General features: G+C 49.2%; 6 protein-coding genes across 6 annotated transcripts; 3 read left to right on the top strand and 3 right to left on the bottom strand.

Moving 5' to 3' along the window:
* Positions 1 to 2,198: 2,198 nt before the first annotated feature.
* Positions 2,199 to 3,952, top strand: N7455_005198 (uncharacterized protein; the record flags this gene model as incomplete). Its single annotated transcript, XM_040960152.2, has 3 exons — positions 2,199 to 2,410; positions 2,480 to 2,804; positions 2,867 to 3,952. The coding sequence occupies 3 exons, from the start codon at positions 2,199 to 2,201 to the stop codon at positions 3,950 to 3,952; spliced, it is 1,623 nt and encodes a 540-aa protein (XP_040809406.2).
* Positions 3,953 to 5,921: 1,969 nt separating this feature from the next.
* Positions 5,922 to 7,730, bottom strand: N7455_005199 (chaperonin-containing T-complex subunit CCT2; the record flags this gene model as incomplete). The annotated part of the gene is made up of 4 exons (XM_065604980.1): positions 5,922 to 5,981; positions 6,047 to 7,421; positions 7,495 to 7,652; positions 7,728 to 7,730. The coding sequence occupies 4 exons, from the start codon at positions 7,728 to 7,730 to the stop codon at positions 5,922 to 5,924; spliced, it is 1,596 nt and encodes a 531-aa protein (XP_065461880.1).
* Positions 7,731 to 7,959: 229 nt separating this feature from the next.
* On the top strand, positions 7,960 to 9,978 carry N7455_005200 (WD40 repeat domain-containing peptidylprolyl isomerase; the record flags this gene model as incomplete). Its single annotated transcript, XM_040955310.2, has 3 exons — positions 7,960 to 8,032; positions 8,115 to 8,489; positions 8,543 to 9,978. 3 exons carry the CDS (start codon positions 7,960 to 7,962, stop codon positions 9,976 to 9,978), a joined length of 1,884 nt encoding a protein of 627 aa, XP_040814262.2.
* A 409-nt stretch (positions 9,979 to 10,387) lies between these two features.
* Positions 10,388 to 11,279, bottom strand: N7455_005201 (uncharacterized protein; the record flags this gene model as incomplete). Its single annotated transcript, XM_040955397.2, has 2 exons — positions 10,388 to 10,751; positions 10,846 to 11,279. The coding sequence occupies 2 exons, from the start codon at positions 11,277 to 11,279 to the stop codon at positions 10,400 to 10,402; spliced, it is 786 nt and encodes a 261-aa protein (XP_040814186.2). The 3' UTR covers positions 10,388 to 10,399.
* Positions 11,280 to 12,869: 1,590 nt separating this feature from the next.
* On the top strand, positions 12,870 to 13,517 carry N7455_005202 (uncharacterized protein; the record flags this gene model as incomplete). Its single annotated transcript, XM_040955504.2, has 1 exon — positions 12,870 to 13,517. The coding sequence occupies one exon, from the start codon at positions 12,870 to 12,872 to the stop codon at positions 13,515 to 13,517; it is 648 nt and encodes a 215-aa protein (XP_040814187.2).
* A 200-nt stretch (positions 13,518 to 13,717) lies between these two features.
* On the bottom strand, positions 13,718 to 15,632 carry N7455_005203 (uncharacterized protein; the record flags this gene model as incomplete). The annotated part of the gene is made up of 6 exons (XM_065604981.1): positions 13,718 to 14,016; positions 14,090 to 14,356; positions 14,496 to 15,036; positions 15,089 to 15,269; positions 15,333 to 15,412; positions 15,495 to 15,632. 6 exons carry the CDS (start codon positions 15,630 to 15,632, stop codon positions 13,718 to 13,720), a joined length of 1,506 nt encoding a protein of 501 aa, XP_065461881.1.
* Positions 15,633 to 15,886: the final 254 nt, after the last annotated feature.

Raw genomic sequence — 15,886 nt, forward strand, 5'->3', positions numbered from 1 at the left:
ACATTTCGAGAGCCAAGCTCAAAAAATATTGGGGAGGGGGGGTGGATTCGAGTTCAAGGCGGTTAATCCGGGTCGGACCGAAAGCTTGGGCAAAAAAGCGAAGGATTTGGGTACACAAGTACATTAGTACACAAGTACACGAGTAAGTAGAAAATCAATACGCAAATCCGAGGGATGTTAATATATATAGCCTCACCACCATAACATTACTAAAAAGAGTAACCTATTTTGACATGGAAAATGATTTATGGGATATTTGCTGGGGGACGCTGCTAACCCTGAGATTTGGGGTAGAGGGTCCCTATGGCTCTACGAAACAGGACGCGCTAAGTTATGCAAGTCTGATCCTGAACGGAGATTATCGACGTAGACCCTGGATATTGATTGCGATTTCGGAAGCGAAGCGAAAGCGAATTACGTATTCCATAAGTGTTGCCTAGACCTCGCCATACTGTATTGCTTTTTTGGGTACCCAGCGGGTTTTGGGTCAAGGGTCGATACCCGACCCGCGAATTTGGCGAGGTCTAAGTGTTGCCTTCTGTTGATGTCACGTGTATAACGTGATTTGCTCATATTATGGCACCAATACCGCTGCCCTACCCGTAAGGCGTCTGTAGATATATGCAATAAATTACATGTATGTATTCGATGCTGCAATTCGTGCACCTGATCGATGTATGGAAAACGTGGCACTCGATCTGTATGCAGCATTGTTCCGGCCGCAACTCCATCTGAAATGCGGGGTCCTATCTCGATATAGACTTTAACCGTTCTCAGCTTCTTTCCCGTGATGGTATATATTATTTGTACACGCTGTCATGCACTGAAGCCACTTTCAGAGTTTTAATGATTACTTCGAGATTGGCGGGCCTACCAGAGTTGCCGCAAAACCGCTAGATCTTCTGCCCGAAGCCAGAGAGCTGGATATGAAAGTAAAGTAATACAAGCAGTGGTCCCCAGTACCATTGTGTTTTAGTTCGTAGTCCCTGCAGCGCATCCCTCCTGGCCTCATCCGCTTGTACAAAGGCTCAGGTGCTCTGATACCATATTATATGATTAAATATATATCCATAGATGGTTCATGATTTAACCTGGTCGGAAAACCACATACTTAAGTAAGCTTGTAAAGGTGTAAATTAGGAGGCCCCGGGGGCACATCACAACGGTCTTGACTGTTAAGGTGACTGACTGTAGAAGCATATATATGTATGTATGTTTTCACACTACTTAATCATTAAAATATTAGAAAGAAAAATGTACTTCCAAAGTTAGTAAATAAGACCATCATTAATCGGCTCATTTAGAGAATTCTAAATAACCTATTTTAACGCACATGGATCACTATAGAAAGCGTAAATGTAAATGCAATGCAATAGAAAGAGGCTTACTACGACCTCGGAGTTTAATGATTTGCTGCTTCCACCTGGGCATTCCCCTTTGCGTTACCGCGCCCGGGAAGGTCCAGTACTAGGTACAATAGCGCTGCAAGGGTAAGGTATTAGAGCGACCGATCCCACCCTATGTACATACTTGTTTTGCAAAATGCTATCGCCGTGACTATGCAAACCCATGCTATCTACAGACATTTCTACGTCCATTATCAATTGCTGATCGTAGTTGATTCTTGAAATGCGTCTACTCGAGATTGATGGTTCTGAAATATTGAGCCCAAAAATGTTGTAGATTTCTCGCGGCAATCTCAAATATGCATGGCGCTGCTAGCTGCGTGCGGTCGGGATCCCTTGGTAAATAGACAAACGGCAGACTAGGGGGTCAATTGATCATCGATATACTATTTCCAGGCCCCAGTAGTGTTGTCGGATAAACACTTGGTCGCAGGCTATCAGCGGATGAACTGCTACAAATTCCTTGGAACCCTTTATATTAACAAGCATTAAAAATGAAGCACATCTCAATATCTACACATGTATCCATGGATTGACCCCACAATCTGTAATCAGATCTAGCTACATAACCAAATATTCGGCGACCTAGGACCAATCACAGGCCAGACCGCTCAATGGGGAAGTTGACATACAATGACCGAACCCATTCGGCATCGGCGATGTTGACAAAGAGACCTCCTATTCTTTGAAATCAGTTTCTGACCATGGCCATTTCCTGCAATCAAAACTTCGATTTCTGGCTTCCGTATTTCTCAATCAACTTTGACTTTGTGCTCCGTACTCAACGTCAACATGTCCAATGCTTCGGACACTAGTACCCAGTCTGTCGAGAAGAAGCAGGGTAGAGGATGGCGCTTCTGGGCAATTTACTTATCACTATGCGTGTCAGTCCTACTAGCTGCGGTCGAGTCAACGGTCACATCGACCGCGTTGCCGTTCATCGCGGATGAGTTGCATGCAGGCAAGAACTACGTCTGGTTTGTCAACTCCTTCTTCTTAACGAGGTAAGTCACATACCATCTTTCAACCCGAGTCAATGAAGAAAATAAATTAACAATACATTCAATGGCAAGTGCTTGCTTTCAGCCCCTTTTCGGACAGACTGCGAATTTCTTTGGTCGACGATGGTTGATGATCGGCTCGGTGGCCTTGTTCGTCCTCGGCAGCGGCATCAGCGGCGGCGCGATCAATTCTCCCATGATGATTGCTGGGCGATCAATCCAAGGAATTGGGGGTGGCGGTATCAATGTAATGATCGATATGATCGTTAGCGATATGCTTCCATTGCGCGAGCGAGGAAACTTCATGGGTATGATCTTCGCCGTGTTCGCCGTCGGCACCTCCCTTGGTCCATTTATTGGGGGTGTTATTGTACAGCATAGTTCCTGGAGATGGGTTGTAAGTATCTAAGCCCCATTTATATCTGAGAGAATGGCAAGGCTAACACGGTTTGATCAAAGTTCTATCTCAACCTTCCTATTGGCGGAACGGCGATCATCTGCCTGTTTTTCTTTCTCCATGTCAACTACCAAAAAGAGCCATGGCAAGAAAAAGTCAAGCGGATCGACTATATTGGCAACGCACTTCTCATGACTTCTATCGTCTCTATTCTCCTCGCTCTCACCTGGGGCGGTACTACCTACGCCTGGTCAAACTGGCGGATCATCGTCTGTTTGGTTCTCGGTCTCATTGGTATGATTCTATTCCACGCGTTTGAGGCCAGTCCATGGTGTCGGGAACCTATGATGCCACCACACATATTTCGACACCGTACTTCATTCGTTGCCTTGGTTGTATCCTTCATCCATAATATGCTTACCTTCTGGGTGATCTACTTTGTACCGGTGTACTTCCAGGCTGTGAAGCTTTCTACCTCTACTCGCGCCGGTGTACAATTTCTACCTAGTGTGATTCTCGCTGTGCCGACTGCCATTGTCGCAGGTGGCCTCCTTACTAAATGGGGCCGCTATAAGCCTATCCATACCGTCGCTACGGCTGTGATTCTCCTAGGATTAGGTCTCTTTACTCTCTTCGATGCCGACTCTAGTCCAGCAGAGTGGATCATTTTCCAAATCATCACTGCAATTGGCTTGGGTCTTCTGCTCACAACCACTCTAGCTGCAGTTCAGGCTCCCCTAGAAGAGAAGGATGTTGGACTCGCGACGGCGACATGGGCGTTTATTCGCAGTTACGGTGCTATCTGGGGAATTGCAATTCCAGCTGCTATTTTCAACACCGAGTTCGCGCGCTTGTCGGGCCGTATTTCAGACCCCGCTGTTTCGGCGCAACTTGCGGGTGGAGAAGCTTACTCTCACGTCTCTTCAACCTTTATTAAGTCACTTGCTCCTCAAGTTCAACGGGAGGTAGTCAGTGTGTATACTGATACCCTGAAGCTGGTTTGGTATGTCTCGCTGGCTTTTGCTGCTCTGGAATTCATCATTACCTTCTTTGAGAAGGAGATGACACTACGGACCGAATTGGAGACGGAGTATGGAATCAAGGATGAGAAGGAAGGCAAGGAAAAGGAAACCGCCGCTGAGGTATAGACAAGGGTGTTTGAAGATTGAAGATGAAGGGTTGGATAAATTAGAGAGTGAAGTTTTCGGTACTGGTTCTATATAATCGCAGATCTTGTTTTGAAAGTTCAAATCCCGAGTACAAAGGACACATGATCCCCTGCGCAGTAGGCACAGTGGCTGTCTCGCTTACAATTTCGGGCCATATGTCCGTACATCTGGCAGCGGTAGCATTGCTGGAGGCGGTGACTGCCGTCAAATAACTAGTAGTGGTGGTTCCTTCCATAGATCGCCAGACCACGTAGAATGGCCTGGTTGGCAGCGCATAGGTCGGCGAACTCGACCAGGAGTTTCGCGGACTCTGGCCTCGTTTCGTCCATTTTCCTCTTAGTCATCAACCAGTTCATGTATACGATTTCGGCAGCAGTAGAGATTCGTCTGACTTTCTCAGCTTTCAGCTGTCTCCTCGCGTCCGTGGCGGAGGGAGAGAATCGACAAGTCACGCCGCGAACCACCACGGCGTAGGTTTGTCTTTTCAGTCCCGCATTCTCGCCGAGTGATATTAATTGGTTCGACCGCGGTGAGCGATAAAAATGCCAATCTGGAGTACGGTTAGTTGATGTAGAACGACGAGTGAATAAAGGCTAAACTCACTGTGGTGTATTCAAAAGCAGTCTTTATGTTTAGCTAAGTGGTTTAGAGGCAGAGGAATGATGAAGACCACTGTTTTTGGAGCAAGTGACAAAATATATATCCCTTTTGAGATGGCATCACTTTAGGCAGAAATGCTAAGGGGGAGGGGGCGATATTTAGAGTTCCTAGGATTCGAACGAAATAGCTATGGGCCCTTAGAACAGCTTAGTAGGCTCCTAGGAACGCCCCGCGGGCTCCTAGGAGCCCATCGGGGTATTACTGTTGATTGTTTGTCTTCGGCTTACAGGTTACTTAGCAATGGCGCGAAAGACATGCCGTTATACGCTCAGGAAAGCCTTCGGCCTATGCGCTCATTGGCGAGAGAAGTGGTTCATCATCATCACCTGCTGAACACTGATTCCTCCATTGCCTTGATACAGGGAAGGGTTCTAGATCTTCAAGGAAATCCATCCAATCGCCCTCGCCCTGGTAGTAGTCCAAAGCCCGATTAGGGTATCGCCGGGCTGGTAAGCGAAGTATTCCGAGGGGTCTTCCCAGGAGCATAGGCTGAAATGGTAAAATGGTGGATCAATTGAATAGCCGCACTGTGAGATTTTTTACTTGGATAGGATCGAGACCGCTAGGACGAACGGTCACGTTGACTGCGCCCGTCCGTTTTTGATGGGAAGGGTTGCACGTGATGGGATTAGCGTGTCGCATTTTATTGATGTTGTTTACTCAGCCCGCTCATCCCTACCTACACTCAGTGAGCACTCAGTGATCAAAAAGCGGCAAGAGGCGAGCACTAAAACGGAAAGGGAATGGTCTCGAGTGTCAGGCATTATCCGGTACATATGTCCCAAGCCATACAATGTCAAGAATATTTCAATGATGGCAATGTAGTATTACAGGTGGGTGTCACCTCTCATCCATCACTCTATCTATGTTCATACCTGCCGTATAGGATCCCCTATAGTTAATTAAAATCAAGATAAAACGTTATAATGGTTCAAGTTGGATAAATTACTCCACAGATTCAAGTCCTGCTATACAAATTATGTCTAATAACGGGTCTTTGCACCCGGTCCTTTCCTCTGGGGAGCCAGATCCCGGAAAAGACTCAAGACTATGTATACTTGATACATTAATGTCGAACTATATAATGACTTCGAGGCTAGGGGCTATATATAGGGTAACCGATAGCATAGGACGCAGCTGATAGGGAACCATATATCTACTTGGCAAACTACACAAATAGCTAGATGGATAGATCATGTACTTAGTTGAACTTCTATTGCACATTTTTTAGTTCCTTCATAGAAAGAATACAGAGATGAATTCATCCATGTCATCACAATCGTGTCCATTACATCCGGTTGCGTTGGCGGGGAGCCGAACGGATGATGTTGTCCACCCGCAGGAGAAGCTAAAATAAGGTCAGCACGTATTCCAAATCGAGTATCAAGAACAAAAAACCAGTGAAGTACATACCTCGGCTGCCTCTGTGGCAGACGAAACCACCGCCTTCTTCAACTTATAAGCCTCCACCACACCAAGCTCACGCATATCCGCAATACCACCACCGGGCGTCAACAGATCAAGACCAGAGCTGGTCATACCGTTGTTGATGGCAGAGCGCAGACGAGTCACCAGATCGCTGGAGTCCAGACCAGCGTTGTCGGCCAGAATGGTAGGCAGCTGCTTCAGAGCGTGAGAGAAAGAGTCGACAGCAAGCTGCTTCTTGCCGGTCGTGTTCTGAGCCGCCTGTTCCACGGCCTTGGACATCACCATCTCGGCACAGCCACCGCCAAGTGTCACACGGGGATCCTTGACAGTCTGCGAGAGGACGGCCAGAGCATCGTGGAGCGAACGCTCGGCCTCATCGAGAAGCTGCTCGGTGGCACCGCGCAGCACAATGGTGCAAGCCTGACCAGCGGCCACACCAGAGAACTTGATCAAGGTGTCCTCGCCAATAATCACTTCCTCGATCAGATCACACCCACCCAGCTTAACCTGGTCGGGGTGGTCGAAGGTGGAGGCGATCTCACCACCGGTAACAAGGGCCAGGCGCTCGATGCCGTCGAAATCGGCGTGCTCAATGGACATGATACCAGCCTCGGTGAACAGCTGCTCGGGCCAGTTGTAGATGAGCTGACGGTTAACGAAGCAGTTAATACCGTGAGCCTTGATACGCTCAACCTTTTGGCGCATCTTCTCGCGCTCTGCCTTCTCCAACTCGGCGAGCTTGCCGGTCGACTCGACCTTGACTCGTGCACCGAAAATCTTGACCTTATCTGTGTCCATGGCTGTGTTGGCAACCAGGATCTTGGCGTTCTCCAACCGCTTGGGCTGGTTGACACCGACCTTCTTGTCCATAATGAACCCCTCATCGAGGTATGAATCGCTCAGCTTTCCACCGGCCTTCTTAATAACCTGGATGTGAGAAAGATCGGTGGATCCCTTAAGACGCAGCACGGCATCACAAGCCAACTTGGCGAATTGGTCCCGGTCTTGCGAAAGAACCTTCGAGCTGAGTGTTGTGCGGGCAATGGCGTGCAAATCCTTGCGGAAAGCCTCAGGGTCCTGGCTGCGGTCGACCGCGGTGGCCTCGAGCGCGGTGAGGGCAGCCTTGCTGGCTATCCGGTAACCCTCGATGATAGTCTGGGGGTGAATCTTCTTGGCAACAAGCTGTTCGGCCTCACGCAGCAACTCGGCGGCCAAAACGGTGACCGATGTGGTTCCATCACCAACCTCGTCGTCCTGAACCTTAGAAATGTTGACCAAAACCTTGGCCGCAGCGTTATCCAAAGCGATGGACTTAAGAATCGTAGCACCGTCGTTCGTCACCAGGATGTCTCCTGTAGATCTGCGAGAACAGCCATGTCAGTATTTCCGGAGTCATATCATCACATAGGATTATCAATCAGTCCCCCACGTACGCAGATTGTAGGATCTTGTCCATTCCCTTGGGACCAAGGGTACTCTTCACGAGGTCTCCGACGGCGATAGCACCGACGAAGGCCGAGAGACGGGCATTCTCGCCCTTCTCTTCGATGACATCGTCACCAAAGATCTGTGTGGGATTGCCGAAAGATGCCTAGGAGGGGTAGAGGTGAGCCAGTGCGAACACATATTTTCCACGCTCTCGCGGGCCGACTTGGGAATAGCATACCATGATGACCAGCTGAATAAGGCAATCGACCAAAGATCAAATGTCTTGCTGGAGAGGTTGAATCGACTTCTCCTGTCAACAGTGGGGTGGGAAAGGAGAAAAGTTGCCGCACGATTGGCCCGAGCTTCTGATTGGCTGCACTCCATCACCGCCCGAGATGCCTCTCGACGTTTCCTTTCTGTCGTGACGATCCCTTTCGCTGGAATTGACCTTGTTCCTGTCAATATCGACAATGGCTGACTCCGGCGAACTCGCTCAGGCTGCCGCGAACAAGCGGCCTCACTCTGCTGTCGAGGCCGAGAACAGTGAGTCCCCTGCATCGTGGACACCATCCAGACCGCTCCCTCGAACGGAATGTAATAGATACTAACTGTATGCGATTGCTAGGTGATGATTCTTCCGATGACGATTTTGGCCCTGCGTTGCCCTCGGAGGTCGCCCCCAAGAAGAAGCGGCGCAAGCTTCCCTTCGAGAAAGTCTACATCAATGCGCTACCAGTCTCCGCGCGGTACTCCAAGTCGCTTATGCACAAGGACCAATTGTCGTTTGTGACTGTTGCACCCTATACGGACTTTGTGATCACTTCCTCCGTCGATGGATATGTTAAGTTCTGGAAAAAGATGGCGGAAGGCATCGAGTTCGTGAAGGAGTTCCTTGCCCACCCAGGCGAGATTCGGGGCGTAACTGTCAGCGCGGACGGCCGCAGTTTCGCGACAGTGGGATTGGACAAGACGGTGAAGATCTTTGATGTTATTACATTTGGTAGGCTTGGAATGTGTGGCTCTCGTGGCTTAGTGACTTGCTAACATTAACAGATCTCTTGGCGATGTATACCCTAGACTTCGTACCTCGATGTATTTGCTGGGTACACCCGCGTGGTGCCTCCCTCCCCCTGCTAGCCGTGACAGACGAGTCAAGTAATACGATTCAAGTATTCGACGGTCGTGGTGAAAATCCCCAGCCGTTGCACACTTTGAAGTCGATCCACCGCAGTCCCGTGGTCTCACTCGCATTCAACAACGCCTTCGACTGCGTCGTCTCCGCCGACGAGTCAGGAATGATCGAATACTGGAGAGCTGGAGACGGATCTTTCGAGAAACCTGACAATGTCTTCGAGTTCAAATCCTCAACAAATCTCTTCGCATTTAAGAAAGCCAAATCCGTCCCGACATCCATCACAATCTCCCCGACCGGCGAGCACTTCGCCACGGTTTCCTTCCCAGACCGACAAATCCGAGTGTTCGATTTCGCAACCGGAAAGCTCTACCGCACATACGACGAATCAATAACCACCATCACGGAGATGCAGCAAGCGGGAACAGCACCATACGAACTTGACGAAGTAGAGTTCGGGCGCCGCCTAGGTGTCGAGCGCGAACTCGAAAGCGAAGCCACGCGCCACAAAGTAAACGTCTCTTTCGACGAATCCGGCCACTTCATCCTGTACGGCTCTCTTTACGGCGTGAAATGTATCAACACCTACACAAACCGGGTGGTGCGCGTCTACGGCCGCGAAGAGCCATTCCGAGCCCTCAACCTCGCATTGTACCAAGGCCAACCGCAACGCAAAGGCGTCGTAACCGTCTCAATGGCAGCCAGTAGCAACCCGCTCCTCCAAGAAGCCGAAGAACGCGACCCGATCCTCCTCTGCACCGGATTTGCCAAGGTGCGCTTCTACATGTTCACAAACGAAACCGAGATCTCGAAATCCGTCCGCGACGTCCAAAACGAAAAGCCAACCCAGGCAGCAGCTGGCACCGGTACGGCAACTACCAAAGCCGCTGAGACCGGCACTGCGGCAATCCTGCACACGACCTTCGGCGACATTCACCTGCGCTTGTATCCCTCGGCTGCGCCACGGGCGGTGGAGAACTTCGTCACACATGCCCGGAATGGGTATTACAATAACACGATCTTCCACCGTGTGATCCGCAAATTCATGATCCAAGGTGGTGACCCGCAAGGTGACGGGACGGGAGGTGAGTCTATCTGGGGCGGGGAATTCGCCGATGAGTTCTCCGTTCTCAAGCACGACAAGCCGTATACGCTGTCGATGGCCAACGCCGGACCCAATACAAATGCTAGTCAGTTCTTCATTACTACGGAGAAGACGCCGTGGTTGGATAATAAGCATACTGTCTTTGGACGTGCAGTGCAGGGTTTGGATGTCGTGCATAAGATCGAGAATGTGCGGACGCATAAGGAGAAACCGGAAGTTGATATTAAGATTGTTAGTATTAGTATCTCGTGATATATCAGCCTCGGGTGGAATCCAGAGGTATTACAAAAGATGTTTATAAAGAATCATGAAATGCGCGCACGCGTTGTACTATGTACTCTGTCATTTGTTCAGACAGATTGAAAAGAAATGGCCAATATCAGGGTTAAAAAGAGAATCGACACAGTCGTCAGCAGAAATCCACTCCGCTATATTTTAGGCCAAAGCCCGCGAGAACAAGGAAAGGAAAAGAGATGGAAAGAGAGAGAGAGAAAAGAGGCGCAAGACCAACAATAAGAGAGAGAAAAGCACAGCGTGAAGCCCATTATCCGTACCAAACACCAAGAAATGCAACCATAACCAGGTAGTATGGTATAGAAGTAGCGCATCGCAAATAAAAAGGGACATCAGAAATCCAAAGATCCAAAAAACAAGATAGTACCCAAACCAAGCCCTAGACCTGCCGAATCTCCACATCCCCAGGGCCCTGCTCGACCTTGGTTAATCTCGTCCGAGACCCGGGGACAGGAGTGCTCGTTTTCGCCATTGTAGAGCGCGAGCTACTATCCAAAGAATCAGCACCCAGACCGGCGGTCTGCACAGGCACCGGCGGGGCACCGGCCCAGGCGGCATTGGGCGGAAGGGGAGGGGAAGCTGTGCTCAGCAAGCTGCTACCACCGCCGTGGTAGAGATTCGGCCGTTTAGCGTCGTAGCGACGCTTGAGCCATACGCCGAGTACAGCAATGGCGCTGAATCCAATGACCAACACGATAAGCATGATGACCCAGCGGTAGTGAGTACTCCACCTTTTCGGGGGGCAATTTTGTCAGCGATTGGTTCTGGGGTATGTGGATGTAGTCTGGATTCCGATTTGCGCCGCAGTATTGGGATCAAACATACCATGACTTATTCTCCTCTGTGGTGGTGCCTGATTTGTTTGTGGTTGCGCTTGAGCTGGAACCTGATGTAGCGCCTGCGGCTGCGGAGGAGGTTGTTGTGGTGGCGGTGTTGGATGTATCCTTGCCGCCGGAGTTGCAGTAGTTATTGTACCAGGTTGAGAGGGTGACTTGATCGGTGGCGCTGCAGGTGGAGCAGATGCTTCCGGAGGTTTTGAGGCCGGTGAGCAGGGATGACTCGCAGAAGCATGAGGTCCAGGTTGAGGCGTCGGCTGCTTCGCAGGACGTCTGGGCGGTTGTTAGGGCGGTGCAGGTCAGACCGCACTGCGGGAATGTACTGGAGGCTGATGTGGGGAGGATGCTGTCGGCGGCTAGGGCTGAGATTGTGAAGGCGATAAGGGCGAGGAAGAGGAATGGGAGGCGCGTAGTGAGTGACATGGTGAGAGTTGATGTTTTGGAGTCCTGTTTTAATGAGGGGTGAGTAGCGAATGTGGTAGTGAGAGCCGTGAGGCTCGGTTTGATGTTCGGATAGGATCTCTCAGTCCATAGTGTGTTGCATAGATTAAAGAGAAAGAAAGAAGAGTCCAAAATGACCAGAAAACGAGGAGATGGTTTTTGGGTCTAGTCGCCGAACGATTCCGGATTCGGCTTTTTTCCTTTTTTTTCTTTTATTTTTACCCTGTAGGGTACGGAGTACAGAGTAGTACCTTAGGGACTATTTAAGATGGTTTTTGTTTTAATTTCATTTTTAATTACTTGTTAGTATATAATGTATGTAGTATGTAGTACTGTACCTGACAGCACTGATCGCATGCGTCTGGTTAATCTCCGCAAACGGCCCATTCAACGTGGAAAACACCCAACATTCCGATCATTCGAAAGATTCGAGAGATTCTCTTAGCATTCTGACACCTGCCAGATCTTGCATTCTTAGATGAAATTCAAGGTCAATTTCTATCCGGAAGTTACATCGCTGGATGCAGTAAATGATTGACTCCCACGTTTTTTTTTAAGGCTATTTTAGACTAACTATCGCCTTGGCTGAAGATCAATACTTTCATGCAAGGAGTTACTTATATCTATAGTTATTATGTATCTATAATTTACTACTCCGTACTCCGTACATCGATGTGCTATGTACGATGCACGATGGAACTGATTTATCTATTTTCTTACAGAATCTGTTTTGTACTGATCTGTATGTTTTATAACCCATCCCTGCCCTTCATTAACTCCAAACAAGGGCCCACCACGATCGGCAGCCCAGACGGTTGAAATAAGGCGTGGAATCCGTGTCAACGTCTGTCAAGTGGGCATTGTAAGATTGCACACCCTTGAACGGAGTACAATATAAATCTTGATGTTCAAGAGTGAGTATATCGGTGGATTGCGATATTATTATCTCATGTAGAGAGGGTATTATGCATGACCATGGACCCCACTCTTCACTGCGTAGGTGAATTCGCAAATTCTGTTTCAATCGTATATTATGTGTGTGTGCCCTTGAATGGCCCATGCCAGGTTCGGTTTGCGCCGATTGGTTCTATCTTGACCGGGTCGCTAAAAAGGTGTCATACAGAGAACCTGATATGAAACATGTCAGAGAACATACCTAGGTACCTTACAGTATCCATGGATACAATGGGTTCAATCGTTCGAGAACATCCATGAATGCAATACAGCTAATAGGTAAAGAGGTCTTAGCCACATGGCTAATGAACCTGATTCGATGCGATGGTGTGTTCCAAGCCACATAAGGTAAAAAGAGATTATATGTCCCTTTTGGGTCATTTCACCCGGGTATTGACGGGTTATCATTAGTCTATGGTCAATTTTAGGCGATCTACTCCGTGCTCCGTACATAAATACGCCAATACGGAAAAGAGACCAAAATAAGAAAAATAAGCAATAAGAGTCTCAGGACTAGGCCGAGTGGAAAGCCCGTCGATTGATTGGACAACTCCACCTCTTATTCCTCTCCCCCGCATTCCCTTCTCCAACCCTCCCATTCTACCAATTACAGCAATCATGCCAACAATGCCCTCCCGCCAACTCCTTTCAACCATAATAACCTCCCTCAGCAACACCCGCTGGACCCTAACCCGAACCCTTCGGAGTGAAAACCCCCTCGACCTAAACGGCGAACTCCGTGGAACCGCAACCTTCACCGCACAACCCCCCACCACCACGACCGACCGCGACTGGCTGTACTGCGAAGAAGGCGAGATACCTAGCAATGTCGGTACAGGTGCCTTACCACCAGGCCTACGATGGACAAAGAAGTACATCTGGCGTCAGGACAGCGACAGCGGACGCGTCAGCGTCTGGTTCGTAAAAGTCGCGCCGGGCCCGGAAGAAGCAGACTACCTATTCCACGACTTCGATTTTGACTCGGGCTCGGATTCGCAGCTAGAGTCGCAGTCAGGTTCTGCGCAGAAGAATCCCGGTGAATTCGTCGCGCCACCCGTACCGCCCGCTGTCTCGACCTCCGGCAACGAGACTACCGTCCTCAATGCTAGAGGTAACCATCTCTGTATCAACGATATGTATCGCACGGCGTATGCTTTCCGCATTGAGTCTGATACCGGCGAGGTACTTAGCTGGGCTAGTCGACATGTTGTGCGAGGCCCGAAGAAGGGACAGGACATTGTTAATCGGTACGAGAAGGAGGCATGAGATGAGATTGAAAGGATCCTACACTTGCGATAGTGCTCGCACGAGGCTACGACCAGGTTCTTATAGACGCCTTACATAAACCTGGAGTCGTCTACCTACCTACTAAGATCACGGTCGTGATGATATATGTTCATTTCCAACTCATATCTCGATTTGGCTCTGCTATCTCTTCCACGCCTATCCGGCTATCCCACCGCTGCTCACAGCGTATAAATGAAATCCGGTCTTTTGTCACCCAATAGCTCGATCTGGTTCTGATCCAAGCCCTCGATCCAGTGATCGCGTTCCCCGCGTCTGCGCTTGCCGTTCTCGCGTCGGAGCAGGAGGTACTGCACCACGGATCCACCAAAGAGGAATAGGACCAGGTAGCCAAGTACTACTCCATGACCGGGGTAGTATTTCGGCTTATCATCCTCGCGGTAGATGTTGGATGAGACGATGCCGTTGAGGTTTCCCCAGCCGATGATAAAACCGAGGGAGACACCTCGTTTGTATACACCTAGACAGCAATGGGTTAGTCTTGGCTTTCGTCATATACATCAGATAAGAGCGGAATTCAGGACGAAAGTTACCTTCAGTGTTGTTACTAGTCCATGAAATCGTGTTCGCGATGGCTGGGTAGATGCCCATAGCTCCGAGGAAGGTTCCTGCGTAGCGGGCACCGGCAGACTCACAGCCTAGTAGCATGGCGAATCCTATCATACCGAGGAACGAAACGGCGATATTGCAGAGACCACGCTGCCTTGTACGGTCTGCAATGAATCCGACTGTCACTGTCAAAACGGCAGCGGCAGCATATGGCGGTACACTGAGCAACTGAGCACGAATCGAGCTGTAGCCTATAGAAGCAGTTAGTAAATAGCTGCGATATACCGAGCGCAACATCCAATGTCAATAATTACCCTAGAAACCCATGTTAGCTCAACAATCTCCAATCTCCAATCTCCAATCTCGCAATGTGACAACTCACTAGTTCACTGATAATAGTAGGCACGAAAAGCGAGAACGCATAAAGCGACCCATCAGCCCCCATATAAATCACAGCCCCAGTATAAGTCTTCCAATCCTTCAGACTGGACCAAAAGTAGTCCATCTTAAACTCCTCATGCTCAGCACTCGACTGCTGATCCATCGCGAGTCTCCTAAGGACACGCTTGCGATCGACATCGGACAAGAACCGCGCCTGATCAGGGAAGTCATAGACACACCAAAACGAGGCAACACCAATGAAGAACGTAAGAAGGCCTTCCAAAATGAAAATCCAGGACCAGCCCGGCTTACCGGCCACGCCGTCCATCTTGGCAATGGCAGCTGCTAGCAAACCACCAAAGGAACCTGCGAGCGCGGCCGCGGAGAAGAAAATGGCCATTCGCACACCAAATTCTGACCTCTTATACCAGCATGAGAGGAAATAGCCTACTCCGGGGAATAGACCGGCTTCTGATAGGCCCAGGAACCAGCGGACGGCCATTAGCCCGTTGTAGTTTGTTACGAAGCCCATGAAGGTCATGCAAATTCCCTGGAATTGGTTAGATAAATAGTAAATAGAAGGAAGGGAATATTTCACTTACCCATGCCATCATAATAAGTGGGATAAATATACTCGGCCGCAACCGCTTGAGTAGGACGTTAGTCGCGGGCTCGAAGACGGAGTACGAGACGAAAAAGATAGTCAGGGTTGCATTGTATTGGGCATTTGTCATGTTCAGATCTGTTTGAAGACCGACAAGTTTTGCGTTTCCGATATTTGTCCTTTGAACGGGGCCAAGATTAGATTGTGATATAATCCACGGGTTGATTGGTTCTTTTGCTTACCGATCAAGGAACGAGACAAGATAAAGTAGACTGAGCCATGGCACGAGGCGGATATCTAGTTGCCATAGTAGCTTACGATCCTATTATGTTTGGTTTAATTAGTTACTGTAGCTTCAAATGGTTTTGTTGAAAAGTAACATGGGAAAACAAGGGATAACATACGATTTCCGCCCTTTCTTCATCACTCAATCCAGCATCGGGGTCCTCAAATCCAGCAGCAGCAAGCGGATCCTTGGAATCGAGAATTTTCTCGGGGTCAGAAGACCGGGACTCAGTTGGTTTCTCAAAGGAATTAACCATAATGCAAGATCGAGCAGATCGGCAGGGGGAAATGCTCCGAAATGTACGACTACTCTTCGCCGACCTGCGAGCTATTTATGAAGAAACAGAGAAAACTTCAACCCCAGGAAACCGAAAGCCACCAAGTACTTGGTAAAGAGGGGCAAATACGTTATCGCTTATATTCGGTAGATGGACCTGTGAGATTTGGTGCTAGCGTCCAGCTGAATGATGGTATGGTGGCTACACCCTGGCCCGTGTCCTAGGCCGCGTGC

This window comes from Penicillium solitum (genome assembly GCF_028829755.1).
Source record: "Penicillium solitum strain IBT 25940 chromosome Unknown utg000003l_segment0_segment0, whole genome shotgun sequence".
Lineage (NCBI taxonomy): Eukaryota > Fungi > Ascomycota > Eurotiomycetes > Eurotiales > Aspergillaceae > Penicillium > Penicillium solitum.